At 45.0% G+C, this 19,762-nt stretch overlaps 1 protein-coding gene across 2 annotated transcripts in view; it reads left to right on the top strand.

Annotated features, from left to right (window-relative positions):
• Positions 1-19,037, top strand: part of Stac (SH3 and cysteine rich domain) — a 125,102-nt gene extending 106,065 nt beyond the window's left edge. For both annotated transcript variants that reach the window (XM_035444611.1, XM_027414743.2), the window contains 3 exons: positions 8,157-8,208; positions 8,308-8,445; positions 18,939-19,037. In XM_035444611.1, the coding sequence (XP_035300502.1) occupies positions 8,157-8,208; positions 8,308-8,445; positions 18,939-19,037 (289 nt within the window). The remainder of the gene's footprint in view (positions 1-8,156; positions 8,209-8,307; positions 8,446-18,938) is intronic.
• Positions 19,038-19,762: the final 725 nt, after the last annotated feature.

Raw genomic sequence — 19,762 nt, 5'->3', positions numbered from 1 at the left:
ATAGTGTATATTGATTGAATCAGGCTAACAGTCACACCTGTCCCCCTAAAGATTTATCATTTCTGTGTTGAGAATGTTGGAAGTCATCTCTAGTGACTATTTTTAAACATAAAAAGTGTCATAAAGTTAACTGTTGCTGACCACAGTTACCCACCATGCTGCAGAACACTGGAAGCCTGCCTTCCTTCCTAACCCTGCACACCTGTACCCATCTTCTATCACCCTCCATTTCTTGTTGGACATTGAGCTCAGAAAATATAGTAATGTATCCCCAGCACATTACTCTCCAATAAACCTAGGTTTGAGGCCTGAGCCCAGAGCCTGTGGTATGCAGGCTGAGCTCATGACATAGTGCTCTAGATATAGAAATTTTACAGTGACGATCAGACTGTGATTTCTCATACCAATATGCAATAAGCATATATCCAAATTATTCTTTGATGCACTAATATACAAGAGGATGGAAAATATATTGCACCTAGTTCAGAGGGAGCCCAGTGCATCATGTTTACAAAGACAATGAGGACTGTTGATGGGAATTTCAACTCAGTGCAAGCACAGCCAGAATTCATGAGGTATCCAACTAGATTGTGCCAGGAACAACTCTCTTGCATTTCTATGGGCAATAACAATTGCATTGTCATAAGATTTCTACAACTTTTATGAAACGGATTCCCAGCATTCAGTGGAGTTCCTTTAGTAAAGCTATGAGGTTGTCCAAGCCAACAATATTTTAAAGGAGAAAGTTGTCTGGAAGAGCAAAGCCATTGGTTGTAAACCATAAGAATTCCATAGAGAATGTTATTAAAGTAGAAGTTTCTGTGGACACCACAGACCTCCACCTTAAATCAAATCCTGCCTGGAAATCTCTGGTTACATGCTCATCTGGATTCCAGTTGTATTCCAGATTTGAAAGCAATCATAATTGCCATTGGTCAAAGGCAGACTCAAGCAGACTGTTTACTTCCTAGGCATGAGGACATGAGCTCAATGCCCAAACCCCATGTAAAAACAAGAGCAGAGCATGTAGTATGTGTTTGTAATCCCAGCCCTGAGGAGGTACACACAGCTGACTAAGCAACTTCCATGCCAGTGAGAAATCCTGTTTCAAAAAACAAAGGTAAACAGTTGCCGAGGAACAACACCCAAGGTTGCCTTCTGACCTACACACACAGAGAGAGAGAAAGAGAGAGAGAGAGAGAGAGAGAGAGAGAGAGAGAGAGCTCCAGTTTCCTGTTTCTGCATTGACCACCTGCGAGAGACCTGCACTCACCGTTGGACCCACTTGAATGCCCTTCACCTTGGCAGCTGTGTGCACCCTATGTAAAATAGGAAAGGAGGAACAGAAAGGGGGCAGAAGAAGACTCCCCTGGTGTCTCATTTCCATTCTCTAAGTACATTACTGCTTGGCAAATGCATCAACTTAATTAAAACTAAATGTAATTCTAATGCACCAATTTGATTTAAAAATAATCTTCACAGTCGCCAGGACATCAAAATCCAATTAAGGCTATTTGAGGAAAGTCTCCGATGCATATTACGCTGTGAGGCTGCACTCTGTCAAGAAACCCAGAGCTTCCCGAATGTCACTAATGTGTTTAGCAGCCTCTCCCCCACTCAAACGCCTCTCCCAATTAGCTTCTAGAGAGCGTGATCTGTAACAGTTCAGGAACAACTCCCCCAAATCTTCCAAATGGCCCTTTAGCTGAATGTTCTTGCTCGAATATGAACTTGGATGTAAAAGCAAACAGCCTTAAGGCTCTCGGGTTTAAGATGGAAATCCAACTGCAGAGTCCAGGAGTTCCTGATGATCTGCTTATGTGCCCAGACTGTAAACAATTCTGGACCAGATTAATGAAGATTGAGAAATGAGTCTGGTGAAAAAATTCAACAGTAAATCTCAGATGGAGTAGTTTGGCTGGTTCCCTTTGCTTTTCCCATTGGCTGGGTCTTTTGAGGACATCTGTTTTGGTTGAGTGGTGGTGTTGATGGAAGCTCATTGTGGACTTCTCTTTGTCTAATGAATAGGCTAGGCTATAGAATATTAAAACTGATATGGGCAACTCTCATGCATTTTGATAAGCTATGAGTAGTGTTAGAGGCAGCTTGATATACTGCAGTCAGCCATGGAACCAAACCCTGATGTGAGGAGTCAAATCTCTCTGCCCCTGTTGACTTGCACACAAATGTGCCTGGCCACGCCCACTCCATACAGTGGGCATTGTTCTCCTTCCAGGATGTCTTCTGTTGTCAGCCCTGCAAAAATACCACTGCAATCAGGCACCTGGACAGTTGATACTAAGCCCGGCTTTAATAGTACTTTGTGGTCAGAAGGGATGGAGGGCAAAGAGACTGGGTCCACATGTAGAGAGGCAGGAGCCTCCCTGTGTTCGGGGCCACTGCAATGGCCAGTTGTCCCTGACCAAAACTAATGAGGGCAGTGTAGCAGTATGCAGTGTCATGCCCCTGCAACCCCAAAAGCACCTGAGGCTAAGGCAAGAGATTGCAAGTTCAAGGCCAGTCTGGAAAACATAGAAATACCACAACACACACACACACACAGAGAGAGAGAGAGAGAGAGAGAGAGAGAGAGAGAGAGAGAGAGAGAGAGATCTTCTTGAATCTAAGTGGAAAATGACAGGCTTGGAATGGAATTAACAATTTCATACTGCCAAAGACTCATAATATATTTATTATGCATAACATATAAACTTAGAGTGTAGCATTGTGGTAGCTCAGTATCAGAGGCATAGGTGCCTGGGACTTTTGCCTGGATCCAGTTCCACCCTGGTTCCCTCCCCTTGACACTTGCTTCTCATTCATGGAAGACACTCACTGTCAACTCCTAGTTTATAGACATCTGCTTTCAAGATTGCCAATATCCTTAAGGTCTTGACTGTGGCTTAGCAGCAAAGATGACCAGCACTTATTGTGGACTTGGCTAAATAGTTTATGTAAGTATTAATGCAACTTAGTATTTAAAAATAAAAAACCAGTGCCTCTCTCCCTACTCCTTCAATGGCCCACCCCTTTCATGTGGGATTCTAAGTTCTGAGGAGGCTTCTCTAAGCCCCTTCCTCTCCTTATCTTACTTGTAGGCAAACAATGTGTTTGTCTGACAGGAAAATAGAGGCCCCATCAGAAGCTGTCATGTTACACTCACCCTTGAGGTAAGGAAAGGGAGGCTTGGAGAAATTTTACCATCTCTGTGATTCTGGTGCACAGTCAAGACCTGAAGGCCATAGCACTCAGAAAACAGGAGCTTGATGACCTGGGATCTCCTTTGTCTGTCCAGGTAGAGATGGAGGAGTGAAGGTCATTTTTCTGACTTCCAAATAGGAGGCAAAGATGACCCCAATCCTCCTGTTGTCCCAAAATAGAGGGGCCATTCTCACAAACAGTGCCATCATTAGGAAATGAGAACGTTTCCACTCCACACAGGCCATAGGAAGAGATTGACAGTGGGGCCTTGGATCAACCCACCCACCTCTAAGAACCTTCATCCATGAAGCATCAAGCCATCTTCAATAATAGCTTCTAGAAGGTTCCACATAGCCAGCCATACTGGGGTAGCATCATCGACAGCTCTGTACACATTATGCTTTGGCCAACAGGGATCATCCTCAGGGAGACTCCAAGCAGTAGACTTCCGTTGTCCCCAGACTGATGGTAAGGCTCTCTGTAGAGTCGTGTGGTGTTACTGGCTGTTCCTTTATTTAGAATCCCTTTAAAAGTTTTGTCAGGTTTTACGTGGAAAATTTCACCCTGTATGTTGGTGCCATTTTGTTGCTGGAGTTTCTTGTCCCACCACCGTTTAAGCCCCAAATAAACACACGGATGCTATATTAGTTATAAAATTGTTGGCCAGTGGCTAGGGCTTTGCATTGGCTAGCTCTGTCTTAATTATTAACCCATGACTACTAATCTATGTATTTCTATATGGCCTTATCCTACCAGAGAACACCTGGTGCATCCTCTCCTCCCCGTCTCTACCTGGGGGTCTCCTTTGCAGAACCTCTCTGCCTCTCTTCCCAGCATTCTCCTCATCTCCTCGCCCCGCCTATCTCCCTGACTCTATTGGTCAAACAGCGTTTTATTCATCAACCAATAAGAGATACATTTATACAGAAGGGCCTCCCCCATCAGTGTGGTGCAGTGTTTTGATGGCAGAATAGGTTTGCCATGAAAATAGACAATTGTGAACAAAGGGAGACGAGGAAGGACCATACTCAGGAGTCAAGACAACAGCTAGCTCACATGCCCCAAGTCATGGGGTTTCCTGGGGCTCCCTGTAATTTGCCAGGCTCCAGAGCTTAGGGACTGCCGCCTACCATTGTCTGATACCTGCCCTGGGGCTGAGAGACCAGAGCTGTAACATAATAAGCTGGAGTGGGGAGTTAATCAGGCACTTAATAAAGAGAACTGGGCAAACTCTAGCCTGAGCCTCAAAACTGGGCCAACACAGTTTTTTAAAAAATAAAACAGAGTATAACCACAGTGTGGCCTTCCTGTAACTGGAATGCCAAAGCAACTCATGCCACCTGTCACTGAGAGTCAGCCAATAAGTGGAGACACAGATAGAATCTTTAAATCATGCTTTACCCAGAGAGAAAGTAAAGAAAGTGGGTTGATGTCCTTCGGTTTTCCACTTCATCTTTAGCCAGACACAGGGAGTGGACCCATAGGCCATCATCCCAGTTTAGTCTTGCCCCTCGAGGTGCAAGTCTTGTCAGTGGTCAGTCTTGTCTGGGAGAATGTGACTTGGGTGTTTTTCTCTTTATCATCTCCTCTCCAATTGGTGGGAGTTTCTGAATGCACCAGGATGGGTGGATCTCACTTCCTTCCAGATGGCCATTTAGGTTGCATCGAGATTAAAGGTTAAGTCAGATCAAGCAAACCATTGATGTATTCCTGGGCTGCTTGCACTGTGTAATACAAAGTATGGGTGGGGTTGCTCCTATAGGATGAACTCTAAAAGTGGCCCCACCTTCCCCCCATCACTACTAGCTAACCTTGCATGCCCATCCAGATCTACCTCCTGGCTCCCAGTGTGGGAAAAAACGTCAGAGTTCAGGCTCCACGGGAAAGGGTGCTCTCATTGCGTGGTGGTGTGCACAGGGTGTGAACAGAGAAGATCCCACCAGCTTTGGGGTCACGTGTAGAAAGCTGTTGTCTTGGCTGTGAGTGAAAGAGACACCAACATTAGCTGTGTCTGCCAGAAGAACAGGCGGTGTGACTGATACTGCGGGAAGCCACTCCCCTGCCTCACTGCTACATCCTGCTTATTTCCATCATAGACTTTAAGACAGTCTGTGACCATTTATATTGTTATTAGATGGCTTGTTCTCTGTTTACAACTGTTGACAACCCATCTTTTGCATGGGGATATAAGTGCTAAGCAAGGGTTTTATTCTGCAATGGAGTCTAGTGAAATAACTCTTCCAGAATCTACCTTCTGTGGATATTTGTTGAATGAGGAAGTGAATGGATTTTTTTTAAAGCAAGGAATAAATGGATCAATGTGGCATTCTTCACTTACCAAGCACATTATCGGTCCTGGTCAAGATCTTTTGTTGGGAAAGACAAAATCCTCACCACACCGTCAGGGGTATACATGCCGTCTCACATAAAATTATAGCTGCTATTCCAGTGTGTGCCTTTTGCTGGTGGGTAGTTTAGTTAGCACAGGGTGGGTGCTCTAGGACTGTCTATTTCTGAAAACCTCAAAGAGTTCATCTCTAGCTGGGCTCTGATACCAAAATTTAATGCAAGCATCCTCCTCTGTTATCCTTAGGAAATGTGCCTCTCTAGTCTCCTGCTCCATCCCCTGCTTACAGCCTCTATCAAGCCATCAGCAAAGCCTTTGCATTTGGTACTGATGTGCCGTCTCTTAGGTTACAGGGTTAAATAAAATCTGCTAGGGCTTAGGAGATTTTTCTACAATGACTTTCATCCACGGTGCTTAATTAAATCCCTCACCTGGGAAAGAGCGATTTTCTTCAGCCATCTCTCTTTCAGTGGCATCAGCAGGCAGCTGTGACTGTTGAGATGGCAAAATGTCAGTTGTATTTACTGCTGCAGGGCTACAGTAACAGAGTGGGCAGAAACTGTGACTTTTGCCTGCATTCTTAATCTTTTAATGATCCTTCCGTTTCATGAGAGATTCTAAGTCCTGAAGCATTCACATGAATTGTAGAAAATTAGTAAGTTTTGTGAAAGGAAAACATAGCTGTTCCAACAGAGGCAGAGGTCATAGGTCAATGGGCTTCAGAAGAAGAAAAGGGCTGGGGAGGTGGTTCGGTGTCTAAGCACTGAGAGGGGTGAAGACCTGGGTTCGAATCCCCCAGCACTTATGTAAAACCCAGGCGTGGTATAGCATGTCTGTAACCCAAGTCCTCCTAGGACAAGATGAAAGGTGGAAAGGAGAGAATATCTATGGGACTCCTGAAGGCTTCGGATATGCAGCCTGGGAAACAACAAAAGACTCTGCCTCCAGTAAGCCTCCAATAAGGTGGGACCAATGCCCAAGGCTGCCCTCTGATTCCAATGCACTTGCCCGTTGCTTCACCATGGCCCCGTGGAGTTCCATAAAAGCCCTCCACATGCCTGAGCCTTCCAAAGACAGAGATCCGTGGCAGGGGTCTTCTCTCTTTCTCTCTAAGCTGCCCTTGAATAAATCTAATGCCTTCCACTGATCTCCATCTCCAGAGTTTCCCATGGAGCAGCAGGGAGTGACACTTAGGTATCAGTAACACTGTAGGTCTCTAGGAATCTCAGGTTGAAACAGATAACTGAGACTTGGCACTGACAGCAAAAGAGGCTGAGTCAGAATAGCAAAATGGACACAGAAATCTGCTCTGCTCTTGTCCCAGCACCTAAGAGTATCAAAAATGAGTTTCCTAAAGAGTGCTTCTGCTAACATACAACTAAGAAGAAAGACTGCCAGGAGAGGAGGAAATTCTTGGCAGGGAGCAGCAAACCCAGGCAGGGTGAAAAGGTGACCAAAGGCCGAAGAACGGCAGGCCATCATGGCACAGCCTCGCATCCTGGCATCAAGAGGCTAAAGCTGGGGGATTGCAGCAAGTTCAAGACAAGCCTGGGCTACAAAGCAAGTCCCAGGCCAGCCTGGGCAACAATGTAATATCAGGTCGTAGAAAGTAAAGATTTGTACTCAGAAAAAAATATAAGTCCCTAGGTATAGGAGTAAATTCAAAACTGAGCAAAATCCCTGGTGCTGACTGAAGCTGGCTCTGCAGTGCGAAGTCCCATTAGCAGCTCTAAGCTCCTCCCTCCCCGGGGTCTGTGCTCCTTAGCTTAAGACACTGCAGTACCTCTCACAGGTGTGGGGCCTACTACTCCATCTCTTGTGTCTGGAGTGGCCTTGAGATGGCATTGGTCAATGAAGAGACAAACATGAAAATATAGCCTTTCCTCATCCTTAGAAACATATTAAGTGTGAGACCAGCCTGGTCAACATACATGAAACCTTGCCACACCAACGCCCTGTGTGTTCCTTTTTAAAACTTATTTTTATTTCATGTGCATTGTGTTTTGCCTGCACATATGTCTGTGTGAGGGTGTTGGGTGCTCTGGACCTGAGTCATAGACAGTTGTAAGCTGCCATATGGGTGCTGGAAATTGAACCCAGAAGAGCAGCCTGTGTTCCTAATCACTGAACCATCTCTCCAATCCTGCCTGTGTGTTTTTAATCCAATCAAGGTGACTGAATAACCACCACGAATAAAGATAATAATAAAGACTATGGCTGGCTTTAGATGTAAGTTCTAGACAACAATATAAAGGCAAAATGCAGCCATATCTACACAGAGATGCATGGGGAAATCTGGTAGGACATAGAGAAGATGCAACACTCAGGAAAATATACCTTGATACTTATTGAATCTGGGTGTTTTTGAAATGTAAACACGATTTTCGTGTACTAAAAGAAAAGATAATCACCGTTTTTTTTTTAAAAAGGCACAGAAATTGTATTGGCTTTCCATTTTCTTGGGAGGGAAGAGCCAGTGAAATTGTTTTTATTTTATTTCTATTTATGTTAGGATTGTTTGAGTGAATGAAAAACTATCTCGAATTAAAGTCTATTTTGCCTTCCTCGTTTTACTTCACCACCCAACTCATCCATTCTTCATTTTTAGGCCAGGAGACATGATTACTCTTCTAGAAGACTCCAATGAAGACTGGTGGAAAGTAGGTATTTCGGTCTTTAAAAAGAAATAAGAATCCTGTGGTGATGACAGTAACAATAAACGTTATATTTGCCGCTGAATGCCTCCTCTTCCATTTCAGGGAAAGATTCGGGACAGGGTTGGTTTCTTTCCAGCCAACTTTGTTCAGAGAGTAGAACAGCATGAGAAGATTTATAGGTGTGTTAGAACCTTCATTGGCTGCAAGGACCAGGGACAGATAACACTGAAAGAGAACCAGGTAAGCAAAGTACATGAATGCCACCATGCACATGCAAGCTGGGACAAATGGGGGAACCAAGTGTGGCATTTGAGGAAAGATGACCTTGCACCAATGCTGTGGGGGTAGGTAGAATCCAACATGCAAAACCAAAGGGCAGGAAACTTGCTGTTTAAATTCATTTTTAGCATTGTGATAGAATACCACAACTAAAAGTAATTTAGGGAGGAGAGGATTTATTTTAGCTTAGATTTTTCAGAAAGTTTGAGTCCATAATGGCTGGGCAACAGGCAGAGAAAGCAACAGGGCCAAGAAGCTGGCTGATCACATTTCTTTCAAACATAGGAAGCAGAGAGGGGGGGGAGGGAGAGAAGGAGAGAGAGAGAACAGGAAATGGGAATAAATTATAAAACATCAAAGCCCGCCCCTAGTGAAGTACTTCCTCCAGCAAGGCTCCACCTCCTAAAAGTTCCATAACTTCCCCCCAAACAGAGCCAGGAACAGGAGACAAGTGTTCAAATCCATGAGCTTGCAGGGGATAGTTCTCATTCAAACCACAGATACCTAGTAATATGTGTCAGAAAAGAAGCATATATAATGTCACAGAGTCATAAGAGAGCGTCTCATCCCTGAACTTGGGTCTGAGGGCCACAAGTCACTGATGTTAGCAGCTACTCCACTTTTCACACTGGGCTTGTGCCCACCAATGTATCATCACCTAATGGGAGAATTTTGTCATTGTGTGCCTCCATGCTCCAGGGCTTGGTGTGCTGGCTCTAATCACACAGAGCAGCCTCAGATGACCTTATCAAGCTTCTATGTGTCCCCTAAAGGCCATACACCTTCCCATATAGGATAAGACAGAGACAAAGCAAAGACTGAAAACCATCTTGGGCAGAGACTTTGGCCATCTCCCTGCTCTCATTGACAAGTCCCTGTACCTTTATGCTCCAGGCTGGGTTAAATGACCTGCTCTGTGAGGTTGTCTGTTTTCTCGAGTCCTCTCCAGCTATAATATCCTTCGGCTACTTCCTTCCTTCTGGGTTCCTTAGCTCTGCTCTAGAATGCAGATCAAAACAAAGAGGAATCGCAGCTCAACACTGTCCTGTTCTTCTGGGTGTCTCCTTCCAGCACAGAGGTCCTTCAGCCCTACTTATTTCTTTTCATGCACATACCTCGTCTTCACTACAGGCAAAATGACGTGCTCGAGTCTCCAAGATTGCTCTGGAGAAGTTAGGAGAGGATGTGGGGGACCAAAGTCAGAAATTTCCTGTCTTTCTCCATGAAGTCTCACAGTTGATTGCAATTTTCAGTCTGGGAAGTCAGAAATTGGCCTCTTTCTACATTCGTGATATATAGTAATTCTAGCAATTCTCAAGGCAATGGGTATCTCTACTTGAAAATGTGGAAATTACAAGGCTCAGGCTTCAAGAAAGTAAAGAATGACACATGCATTCACAATTTAATACTTGTCTGTTCAATACAGTTGCCCCAAACATATCATGGATGTCATTTATTTAATTTTATTTTTCTATTTTATGTGTGGAGACTGTGCCTGCATAGATGTCTGCATGAATGCCAGGTGCTGTGAAGACCACATGAGGCATTGGCTCCCCTGTGATCTGGAGTTATAGAAAGTTGTGAGTCAACATGTGGGTGCTGGGGATCAAACCTGGGTCCTCTGGGAGAACAGCCAGAGCTCTTAATCACTGAGCCATTTCCTCATTTCCTCCCTCATTTGGGGAAATTACCTTCAATGATAGTTACTAAGTCCCTCTCTCTCTCTCTCTCTCTCTCTCTCTCTGTCTCTCTGTCTCTCTCTCTCTCTCTCTCTCTCTCTCTCTCTCTCTCTCTCTCACACACACACACACACACACACACACACACACACACACACACGTGCATGATCTAGATGTTCTAAGACAGTGTTTTAACTCAACTTTCCATCAACCATTTTCTTTTCCATATGTGACTCCAAATAACTTATCAAATGGACAAATGCTTCCTCACACTGGACATGTAGTTTACACCACTCAGTTCCAGCATTCAGGAAACACAGGCAAGAAAATCTCAAGGTCAGCATAGTGAATCAAATCCAGGCTGAACTACACAGCAACCAAGAACCTGTCTGTGTCAAAGTAGCAAAGGCTTGGGATACAGCTCAGTGACAGATCACAAGGCCTTGGGCTTGCCTTCTGATGGAGCCCTGAGAATTCAGTGTGGCCACCTGTATAGAGACAGCACGGTGCCTGGGTACCATGGGTGTGTAACAAAAATCACTTCCCACCATCATAACTCAGAGCAGGTCTCAATGGGGACTTCATCTGCACTGGTAAACACCAGTGTAAGGAACCCCATGAGCCCCCAAAAATAGCCTGTGTGATATTTATAACTCTAAAAACAAAAAGAGACAAGTGGCCACTAACAGAGGGATAGGAGAAAATTGATTCTGAAAATAAGTGCAATGCTTTTTTATTAAATCACATTTCTGTTTCTGAGGTTAATCTTTCATAATTATTACATTGTTTATCCACAGAGCACTTGTTTCCAGATGGAATTAAGTTATCCATCATGAACACGTAGGAGTCTGCCTTGACAGGATAAATTTTCTTCATTTTTTAAACTTAAAAAGAATCCTACTTAATCAGCTTTACATTACTTTAAAACAGTTTTATAATCTCATGCATGGTTCTGTCATAGCTGTAGAAATGTTTTCATGGATTCCTTGTGTTCTTACAAAAAAATTAAACCAGAAATTATTTTTAGATTATAAAACTGAAATTTGTTTGTTATATGGAAATTTTGAAAATAGTATTTTTAAAAATAGAAGAAAATAACAACCACAGCAATTCAACCATTAAGTTTTTGTTAGCATTGAAATCTTTGACATATTTCATGCCAGGCTTTCCTTTGAATGCATAGTTTAATATCATACTTTATTTAGTCTAATGCTACTTAGTTTCATCAAAATATAGTTTTTAACAGTTGTATATACATCAGAGTGGCAAACTTAGGCACATTGGACAAATCTGGCAATTTATGTTTTTTATTATATGATAAGGTTTAGGATTTTACTTTTATTTTTTATACGTGTGTTGGTATGTGCATGAGCATAAAGCTCATGGAAGTCAGAAACTCTGGCTCTGATCCCTTGGAGCTAGAGTTACAGGCATTTGTGTTGGCTGGTAATGGGGTGTAGGACCCAAAAGCAGTCTGAGTTATTAAGCACTGAGTCATCTCAGTCCTAATTGTGTTGTTTAAATAACTTTTTTAGAATGTCTACACTGGAGCTGGGCACAGAATGTCTGCCTAATATTCTCCATGTTCTGTCTTAGCAACACACACACACACACACACACACACACACACACACACACACACACACACACATATGTCTATAAGAAATTATTACATGTGTATTTATATACATGTATGTATGTAGATTTCTCTATCTTTTCTAACCCTATAATGGTTGGGTTAAGCCACTGCAACAGGTATGGTATGGCCTGCAAGCCTAAAATGTTTACATACCTTTTACAGAACAAGTTTGTTAACTCCAGTCTGGATACACAAAAATGTATTTAAATATCAGCTGTTCCTGGATATTCAAGAATTTTTTTTATTTTAACTACTATTGATAACTACAATGAACAACATTAAACTTAAATCTTTCTCTCTAATTCTGATTATTTCCTCAAGTCAGACTTTAGAATTTATAGGAACATGGAATGAAATTTTTGTACATTTATTGATTTGTGTGCATACATATGTGTATATGCATGTGGTGTGTGCATGTATGCATGCCACAACATGGATGTGGAGGTCAGAGAATAATCTGGGGAAGCTGATTCTCTCCTTCTATCATGTGTGTCTCTAGGATCACACTCAGGTTGTGAGGTTTGGCAGCAAGTGCTGTGACCAGCCCCACTTAAAAGACATTTACAGTGATTGATATATGCCAAACTGACTCCACAAAGCTTGTCCCAATCTATACCCACCCTGTTGTTTACAGGAAGACCCAGGCCACCATATTCTTGCCAGAATGAAACATGACTAGTTTTTGATGCTTATCAAGTTAGAGAGGTAAATAATATTTTATGTCATCCTGCTTTGACTTAATAGAAAAAGAGGTCATAATTTTATCACAGATCTATGGGACAATTGTATAATTTGCTTATTGCTTTGCATAGTTTCTTATGATATCAAGACAGCAGAAGAAATAATTACACATGAATTGTGATATGTGGCCAATATTTTTCCCAACTTAGCTTACTACATCTTCAGTCTGGAACTTAATAATCCTTTTGCTGGTGCATCTCTACCATATCTCCCTTACAGGTTTTATACATCTTCTATTTCTTTTCTCTTCCTAAGAGAATGTTTAATGGTTGTTCCCATTTTACTTAAATTCCTCTAAATTCCAAGTCACTTTTTCATTTCCCCTTATGTGGATGGAATGATAAATCTTGACTGTCAACCTGACAGAATTTAGAGTCGCCTTGGACACATTTCTGGGAGTGTCTGTGAGAAAGTTTCCTAAAAAACTCAACTGTGGACAGAAGACACACCCTGAGTGTGGGCAGCTCCATCCCACGGACTCTGGTCATAGATGAATAGAGAAAAGAGAGCAAATAGAGTGCCAGCCATCTACCCTCTGCCTACTGACTGAGGACACAGCCACCCAACTCCCACCCCCGGGTTTTCCCCTCCATGCCTTCCTTCCTTAGGTTGCTTTTGTCAAGTCTCTTGTCACAGCAGTGACAGACCCTGTGGCTTCCGTGCAGACTTTATTTCCTCACAGGCTTTTCTCCACAGTCAGTCTCCTTGTATTCCTTTGCGTCCCATGACATCATCTCTACGCCTCAAGAGATTCTACACTACAGCATCAAAAATGAATCTTCAGCTACACCAAAGAATGTCACCCACGATACATAAGCAGACTTCCTGAATATTTCCAAGGCTCTCACTATATAGAACAGACAACAGTTCCCCAAAGCTGCCTCTGCCCTAATGCCCCAACCCTTGAGCATCTTATTTTATAAGTCAAAAAAGAACCATGTAGCTATGGTTAAGGCTCTTGTCAGGGGAACACTGTCCTGCATTATTTCAATGGTATAAATGCAAATGCAGACGTTCTAGAAGAAAAGCAGTAGATCAGAGGCAGAAAAGAAGATGAGGGCAGAAGTCAAAGAGAGCTAAAGATGTTATGGTGCTGGCCTAGAAGACAGGAGACGAGGCTGTGAGCCAAGGAGAGCAGGTAGACTCTGAGAACTGCAAAGGACGGCGAAATGCATCTCCTCTGAGATCTGAGGAAGAGATCCCATCCTGAAAGACAGCTGGACTTTAAGACCTCTGATGTTGTGCACTGTGAGAAAAATAAAGGTGTGTTGTCCTGAGCCATTAAATCTGTGACACCTGCTTAGAGCACTGGACGCTAGTCCAGATATTATGCAAAATGCTCTTGGCAAATGTGATGAAGGCTGTGGACCCTGATATCAGCCAAATCTAATCATGTGAGCCGTAAAAGCACAGAAATGCACCCTGCTAAGGCGGGGAGAAGCAGCGGCAGAAGGTGGGGAAGAAATGAAACCAAAGGGCAGGTCCATGCGAGATAAACTCCAAGAATGACTCAACCCACTGGGTTTTGTTTTGTTTTGTTTAAAGATGGAGGACAGAGCCACAGTGCAGGTGGCATCAGCAAACTGAGAGTGGCCCCTGGGAGACAGACAGTAAGGAAGTGGGAACCCCAGCCCCACAACCACCAGGAGCACCATCACTGCACCTGGAACTGAATTCACACCTGGAGAGATAGAAAAGAAAGAAGATACTTGAGTCCTTTGTCCTCCTTAACCTTGACCTTGGAAACTCTTTAAACAGAAAACAATCTGTCAAGTCCTAGGCCATCAACCCTAAGAACCACAATGCAATAGGTTATTGTCCCTTTATGCCACTGTGTTGGCCACAGTGGGTTATGTGCGATAGCAAGCATGCACATCACAAGTTAGGAAACGAATTTGACTCAACCTCGCAAGTTTTGTTCAAGGTACACAATGAGGCCCTGCTGTCGTGTGGGTTGAGATTGGCTCAGCTCTGTGGGCAGCAATCTAAATTCCTTCGCCTTCCTCCATTAGGGCCTCCAGAATGTTGGCTGCCTCCCACTAGAGGTCACAGATGCCCACAGACACTTAACAAGTCACTTCTAGGCATTGGAAGGACTGTTCTGAGTATACCTCATTGTAGAGCAGGAAAATCCTTCCCCAAAGTCTGTCAGCAGGTACCCCGTCTGTCTTGTTCCCTGGACCCATTAGAGGAAGCTATGACTGCAGAGCACGTCCTCCCTGAAACACTGCAAGCATTAGTCCAACCAAGATCCACTAGATTGGAAACCCAGGGAGGAAGCATAGACGCGGAGCCTGAGAATGCTGAGGTGAGGGGTGGAGAGGGTGGTTAAGAGTACGCTCTGCTCTTGCAGAAGACTGGAGCACCCACGTCAGGCAGCTCACAACTTCCTGTAACTCCAGCGCCCAGGGATCTGACGCCTCTGGCATCCATGGGCACCTACACTTGTGTGCACAGAGATATACACATATGTACAGTTGAAAAAATAATCATGGGGTTGGGGAGATGCCTCTGTGGTTACGAGTAGTTGCTGCTCTTCCAGAGGATCTGAGTTCAGTTCCCAGCACCCGCATGGCCTATCCTGATTGTATTTTAACTCCAGTTCCAGTGAATCAAGCACTCTCTTCTGACCTCTGTGGGCCCCAGGGATACAAGTGGCACACATATATACATGCAGGCAAAACATACACATAAAATAAAAGTAAAAAAATAAAACTAAAATAATAATCTTTTTTAAAGATAATGGTGGTAGTGATGATGACTACTACAACAAACGACTAAGGGATTAGGAGCTTAGTTTAAGTCCAAAGTAGGAGCCTCCAACTCAGCAAAGAGTCTATGCTCTGAAAGACACTTGGAAAGGAATTAATTGTTGAAATCAGGAGAGCATAAACAGTCTCACTCCATATTACAAAGGGTCAAGTCATAGCCTGGCTGGAAGGCTGGAGCCGTGTGTAGGGGCAGGGTGTCCCTCCTCAGACTGCATTGCACCATCTCCACCTCAGAGGCTGGCACTGTGTGCCAGGCCTGGTCTGCCCCAGCAGTAAATGCACTGGCCTGGTCAGGGAGAAAATGCATGCAGGCTTTGGGAAGTCTTCTGGCTAGAAGGAGAAAGAGGGTACAGAGAGAGCAGAAGGTGAGGGAAAAAAAGGGATATGGAAAGGGATAGAAGAGAATGAAGAAATATGATTTGCAGTATTTGTGACCTCTTCAGTTGCTGTCTTTAAACCCTTCTTTAGCTTCTGCCGGCTGTCACATTTGCCCTTTCGCTGCGATGCACAGCATAGAGCCTTCCCCTTGTGACCCACCTACATCCTATGCGACCCAGGCAATTCGAAGTTGACCAAACTGGTCCCATTCTACTGTCAGTGGTTGACTCTGACCCAGTTCTAGCCACCAAGACAAGAGTCAGAGAGTAAGCTGAGGAGCCTAGCAGGGCTTAGCAAGGCCTATATTTCCAGTGTGTCCCGGGCCTTGACAGCACTCTCTCCACCTTTCCCTTTCACCCTTCACCCCTCTGCCTCTGTCCTGACCTCACTGCACTCTGTCTGTCTGTTTGTCTGAGTCAGGGTCTCTCTGTGTAGCCCTGGATGTTCCGGAACTCTCTCTGTAGACCAGGCTGGCCTGGAACTCACATATCTATCTGCCTCTGCTAGGATTACAGGTGTACACTGCCACACCTGGCCCCTTGCACTGAACTTTGTTAGTTGAATTTTTATTCATGTTTCTTCTTCTCTGCTTAAATGTCACTTCTTTAAGGTCTTGCTCATCCCCAAGGCTAGGTCAAGGTGAGTGAGTGTCTGTGTGTGTGTGTGTGTGTGTGTGTGTGTGTGTGCCTATCAGTACCCTTTTCTGAATTCATTGATTCACCCAACTGCACTAGCATTTTATGTTTTCAGCTTAGTGAGTACTGCTCCTAAGACAGACAACAGTCATCGCTGTCTTCTTGTTCATCCCTCTCAGAACTGCTCACTTCCCAGCTACTCCCAGGATGCACAGCTGTCCTCGGGCTGTCCCCAACATTGACGCTAAATGTGTTATGTTTCTTCTCATTTCTGTTTGTTTTTGTTTTTAATTTTTTTGAGCAAGGTATCATGTAGCCCAGGCTGGTGGCTAACTCACTATGTAGCCAAGGCTGGCCTTTGACTTCCAAGTCCTGGGATAATATGTATGTGTGCCACTGTTTCTGGGGGCAAAAGCAAACCTCCACCTTTGAAAATCAGGTGGCCTTCCCCCTTTGGGGCTCAGTTTACCTATGTTAGGTTCCAGTGAGATCCAAAAGGACCTCCAGCTACTTCTGTCTATAGACATCTCGGCTTTGTACCATATTGGATTAAAGTCTCTTTATTCCAAGCACAGCCGGGTGAAACACAGGCCAGAGCTAGGTTAAGAACCCAGCCAGCGCAGCCAGAACAAAGAGAGCGCCCGGTCCCCACGTACAGCCTTTTAAGAAGCCCCTCTTACGTCATGCCGGCTTTCCTTCACCCCGCCCTTATGGGCGAGTCCCCAGGTCCACCTGGTACCTGCCCCAGGACTATTGGGCGGGGCTAGGGTTACTCCCTACAATTCCCCTTTTAGTCTAAGAGAGGATTAAAACTTAATAGTGTAAAATATCCAAAACTAACAATCATAAGGGTGGAATACAAGAATATACAATAATCTGCTATGATACATCCTATGTCTATTCTAGCTAAGTCTTAAAGTCATGTGGAAAAAGTGTCTAACTTGAACACCTTCTTCCAATCCCAACTCTAAACAATAAGAAGGTCATTCTTAACTAGGCTTACACTACCCTAGTACACAATAATGGGGAACGGGGGCGTAGCATCTTCTAGGTTACTTCCTGCTGAAACGGGACGAAGATGGTCATGTGGGGGCCCTGTGGAAAAAAAATGTCAGTACAGGGAAAGTCTCTAGTGAGTTATATCTAGTCCACCCCACGTTGGGCGCCAGATATTGGATTAAAGTCTCTTTATTCCAAGCACAGCCGGGTAAACACAGGCCAGAGCTAGGTTAAGAACCCAGCCAGCGCAGCCAGAACAAAGAGAGCGCCCGGTCCCCACGTACAGCCTTTTAAGAAGCCCCTCTTACGTCATGCCGGCTTTCCTTCACCCCGCCCTTATGGGCGAGTCCCCAGGTCCACCTGGTACCTGCCCCAGGACTATTGGGCGGGGCTAGGGTTACTCCCTACAGTACCACACTCAGCATGTCCCCCACTCTCTGACCTTAACTGCTCCCCTCTTTAAGCCTCTTTGCAGTCTGGTTTCTGAAACACAACTCACATTCCAGCCCATCGCACGTTCCAGACCCTGGGGGGTCACATATCTAGCTCTAGGCTCTGCTGAACCTCATCTGGGTTCCATGCACTGGTGGGCGCTGCTACCTCTGGGTTATAAACACTACCTGGCTCCTTCCTGGTGAGCCCCCTTAGAAAAGCAATGCTGCCTTGACTGAACTGCTGTGCATCTCTTGTCCCAGGTCAATAGAGACCCCTTATCTCAAAGTAGGGCCATCCATGTCCAGAGCTCCTGTGACTTCTCTCCAGCTGAGTCACACTTGCCTGGTTTCTGCCCTCTCCATACCACTGCTGTCTCTTTCAAACTCACAGCAGCAGCTTTCTATGTAGCTCTTGTGTCATTGCCTCCGGCTAGCTCTGAGAAATACATACTAAGGCATAACTTTCAACTGTGGTGATGAAGGGGGAAAACAGAACTGCCCTCCCTGGGAATCTCTTCACACTCCTGGCCTCATCCCCTTCTCTGCCCTTCACTGGCCTGTGAACAGTGAGTGACAAGGGCACCCGAATGGATTTTCACAGCCTCCTCTGAAGTTTCGCACAGGCGCCTGCTCTAGAATATGAGAGATCTTCATGTTCATTTGCCCGGAGCTAGTAATGAAATTGTGTCTTGGCTTCCTGGTACTAGACAATTCTCATATCAAATTCCAAGCACTGGACAGGAACCAGTGAGTGACAGCTATTATTTGGGGTTTTCAGCATAATATACGGGAAGTTTGCCTGCCTCGTGCCAGTTCTATGAGACATTTTTGTCATTCTCTCCTTATGGTGACTCTTCAGGGAGTCACAGTATTTAATGCCATTTTGTTAATCCTGGAGCCCAAAAAATATTCTGCATCTGGACCTGTTTCCAAAGCAAGTTTGCCTGCAATGTTTCATTGCGAATTTCCTCACATTGCCACCCCCGATGTCCCCTCCCCCCAAGCCACCTCCCATTCCCAGAGGGATGCTCCTACATAGCAGCTTACACTGTATATCCTCACTTGTTCCTTTCTCTCTCTCTCTCTCTCTCTCTCTCTCTCTCTCTCTCTCTCTCTCTCTCTCTCTCTCTCCCTCCCACCCTTCCTCCCTCCCTCCCTTTCTCTCCCCTGACACTCAGATCTGTGTGACCTCTGAGGAAGAACAGGACGGCTTCGTCAGAGTCCTCAGTGGGAAGAAGAGAGGCCTTGTCCCACTGGATGTGCTGGTCTCCGTGTGACTGTGAGGGTCCCTCCAAGTGCAGGAGGCAGCTCTACTGATCTCACTGTGTCCACCCAGACGAGCTGCTGCACTGATGAGTGCCCAGGAAACAGGGAGACCAGAAGATCTGAGACTGTGCTAGCAATCTGGAAGCAGACCCATGGCAAGCACACCCAGGCTGCGGGAGAGCAGCATCCCAGAGCTGAGGGCAGCTGGGGGAAGTAAGTGGGCTGTAGCCAAGGCTGCCCCAGGACTCAGCTCCCTCCCTGTGCCCACCTGTGCAAGGCTGGAGTATGTTCCAGGTCACCATGTGGTCCTGGTGAGACATTTGGATCTGAGTAGCCAAGTGTTACTCTGGTTCCAGATTGTTGTCCCCAGTGCTGGCCAGTCAACATCACAACTCCTGCAGAGAATCAAGAAGGCCCAACCTCCCAGTTCCCGACACCCCTGGCCTCACTCTAGCTCCTGCTCAGTTGTGATTCTGCTGGCAGGATTGTTCTCTTTCTCTTCAGTCACTGGAGCATGTCCTAGGGACTGAACTGACACGGTACCAAGTGCAAAGATCTAACTAACCTACAGATTGCTTACCAGGGAGTCCTTGCTATTTCAGTGACTCAGAGAGGTGACAGAGCAAAGTCAGAGGCACAGAATCAAGCAGCAGCAAGAAGTGGGAGCAGGGACAGGAAGGAGTCCTTGTGTCTTGGAATTGTACAGCCTTTTCAGATGGGGCTTTCTTTTCCAAAG

This window comes from Cricetulus griseus, chromosome 4, assembly GCF_003668045.3.
Source record: "Cricetulus griseus strain 17A/GY chromosome 4, alternate assembly CriGri-PICRH-1.0, whole genome shotgun sequence".
NCBI lineage: Eukaryota > Metazoa > Chordata > Mammalia > Rodentia > Cricetidae > Cricetulus > Cricetulus griseus.
Note: the sequence above shows the minus strand (reverse complement) of the source record. Positions and strands in the feature narration are given on the sequence as shown.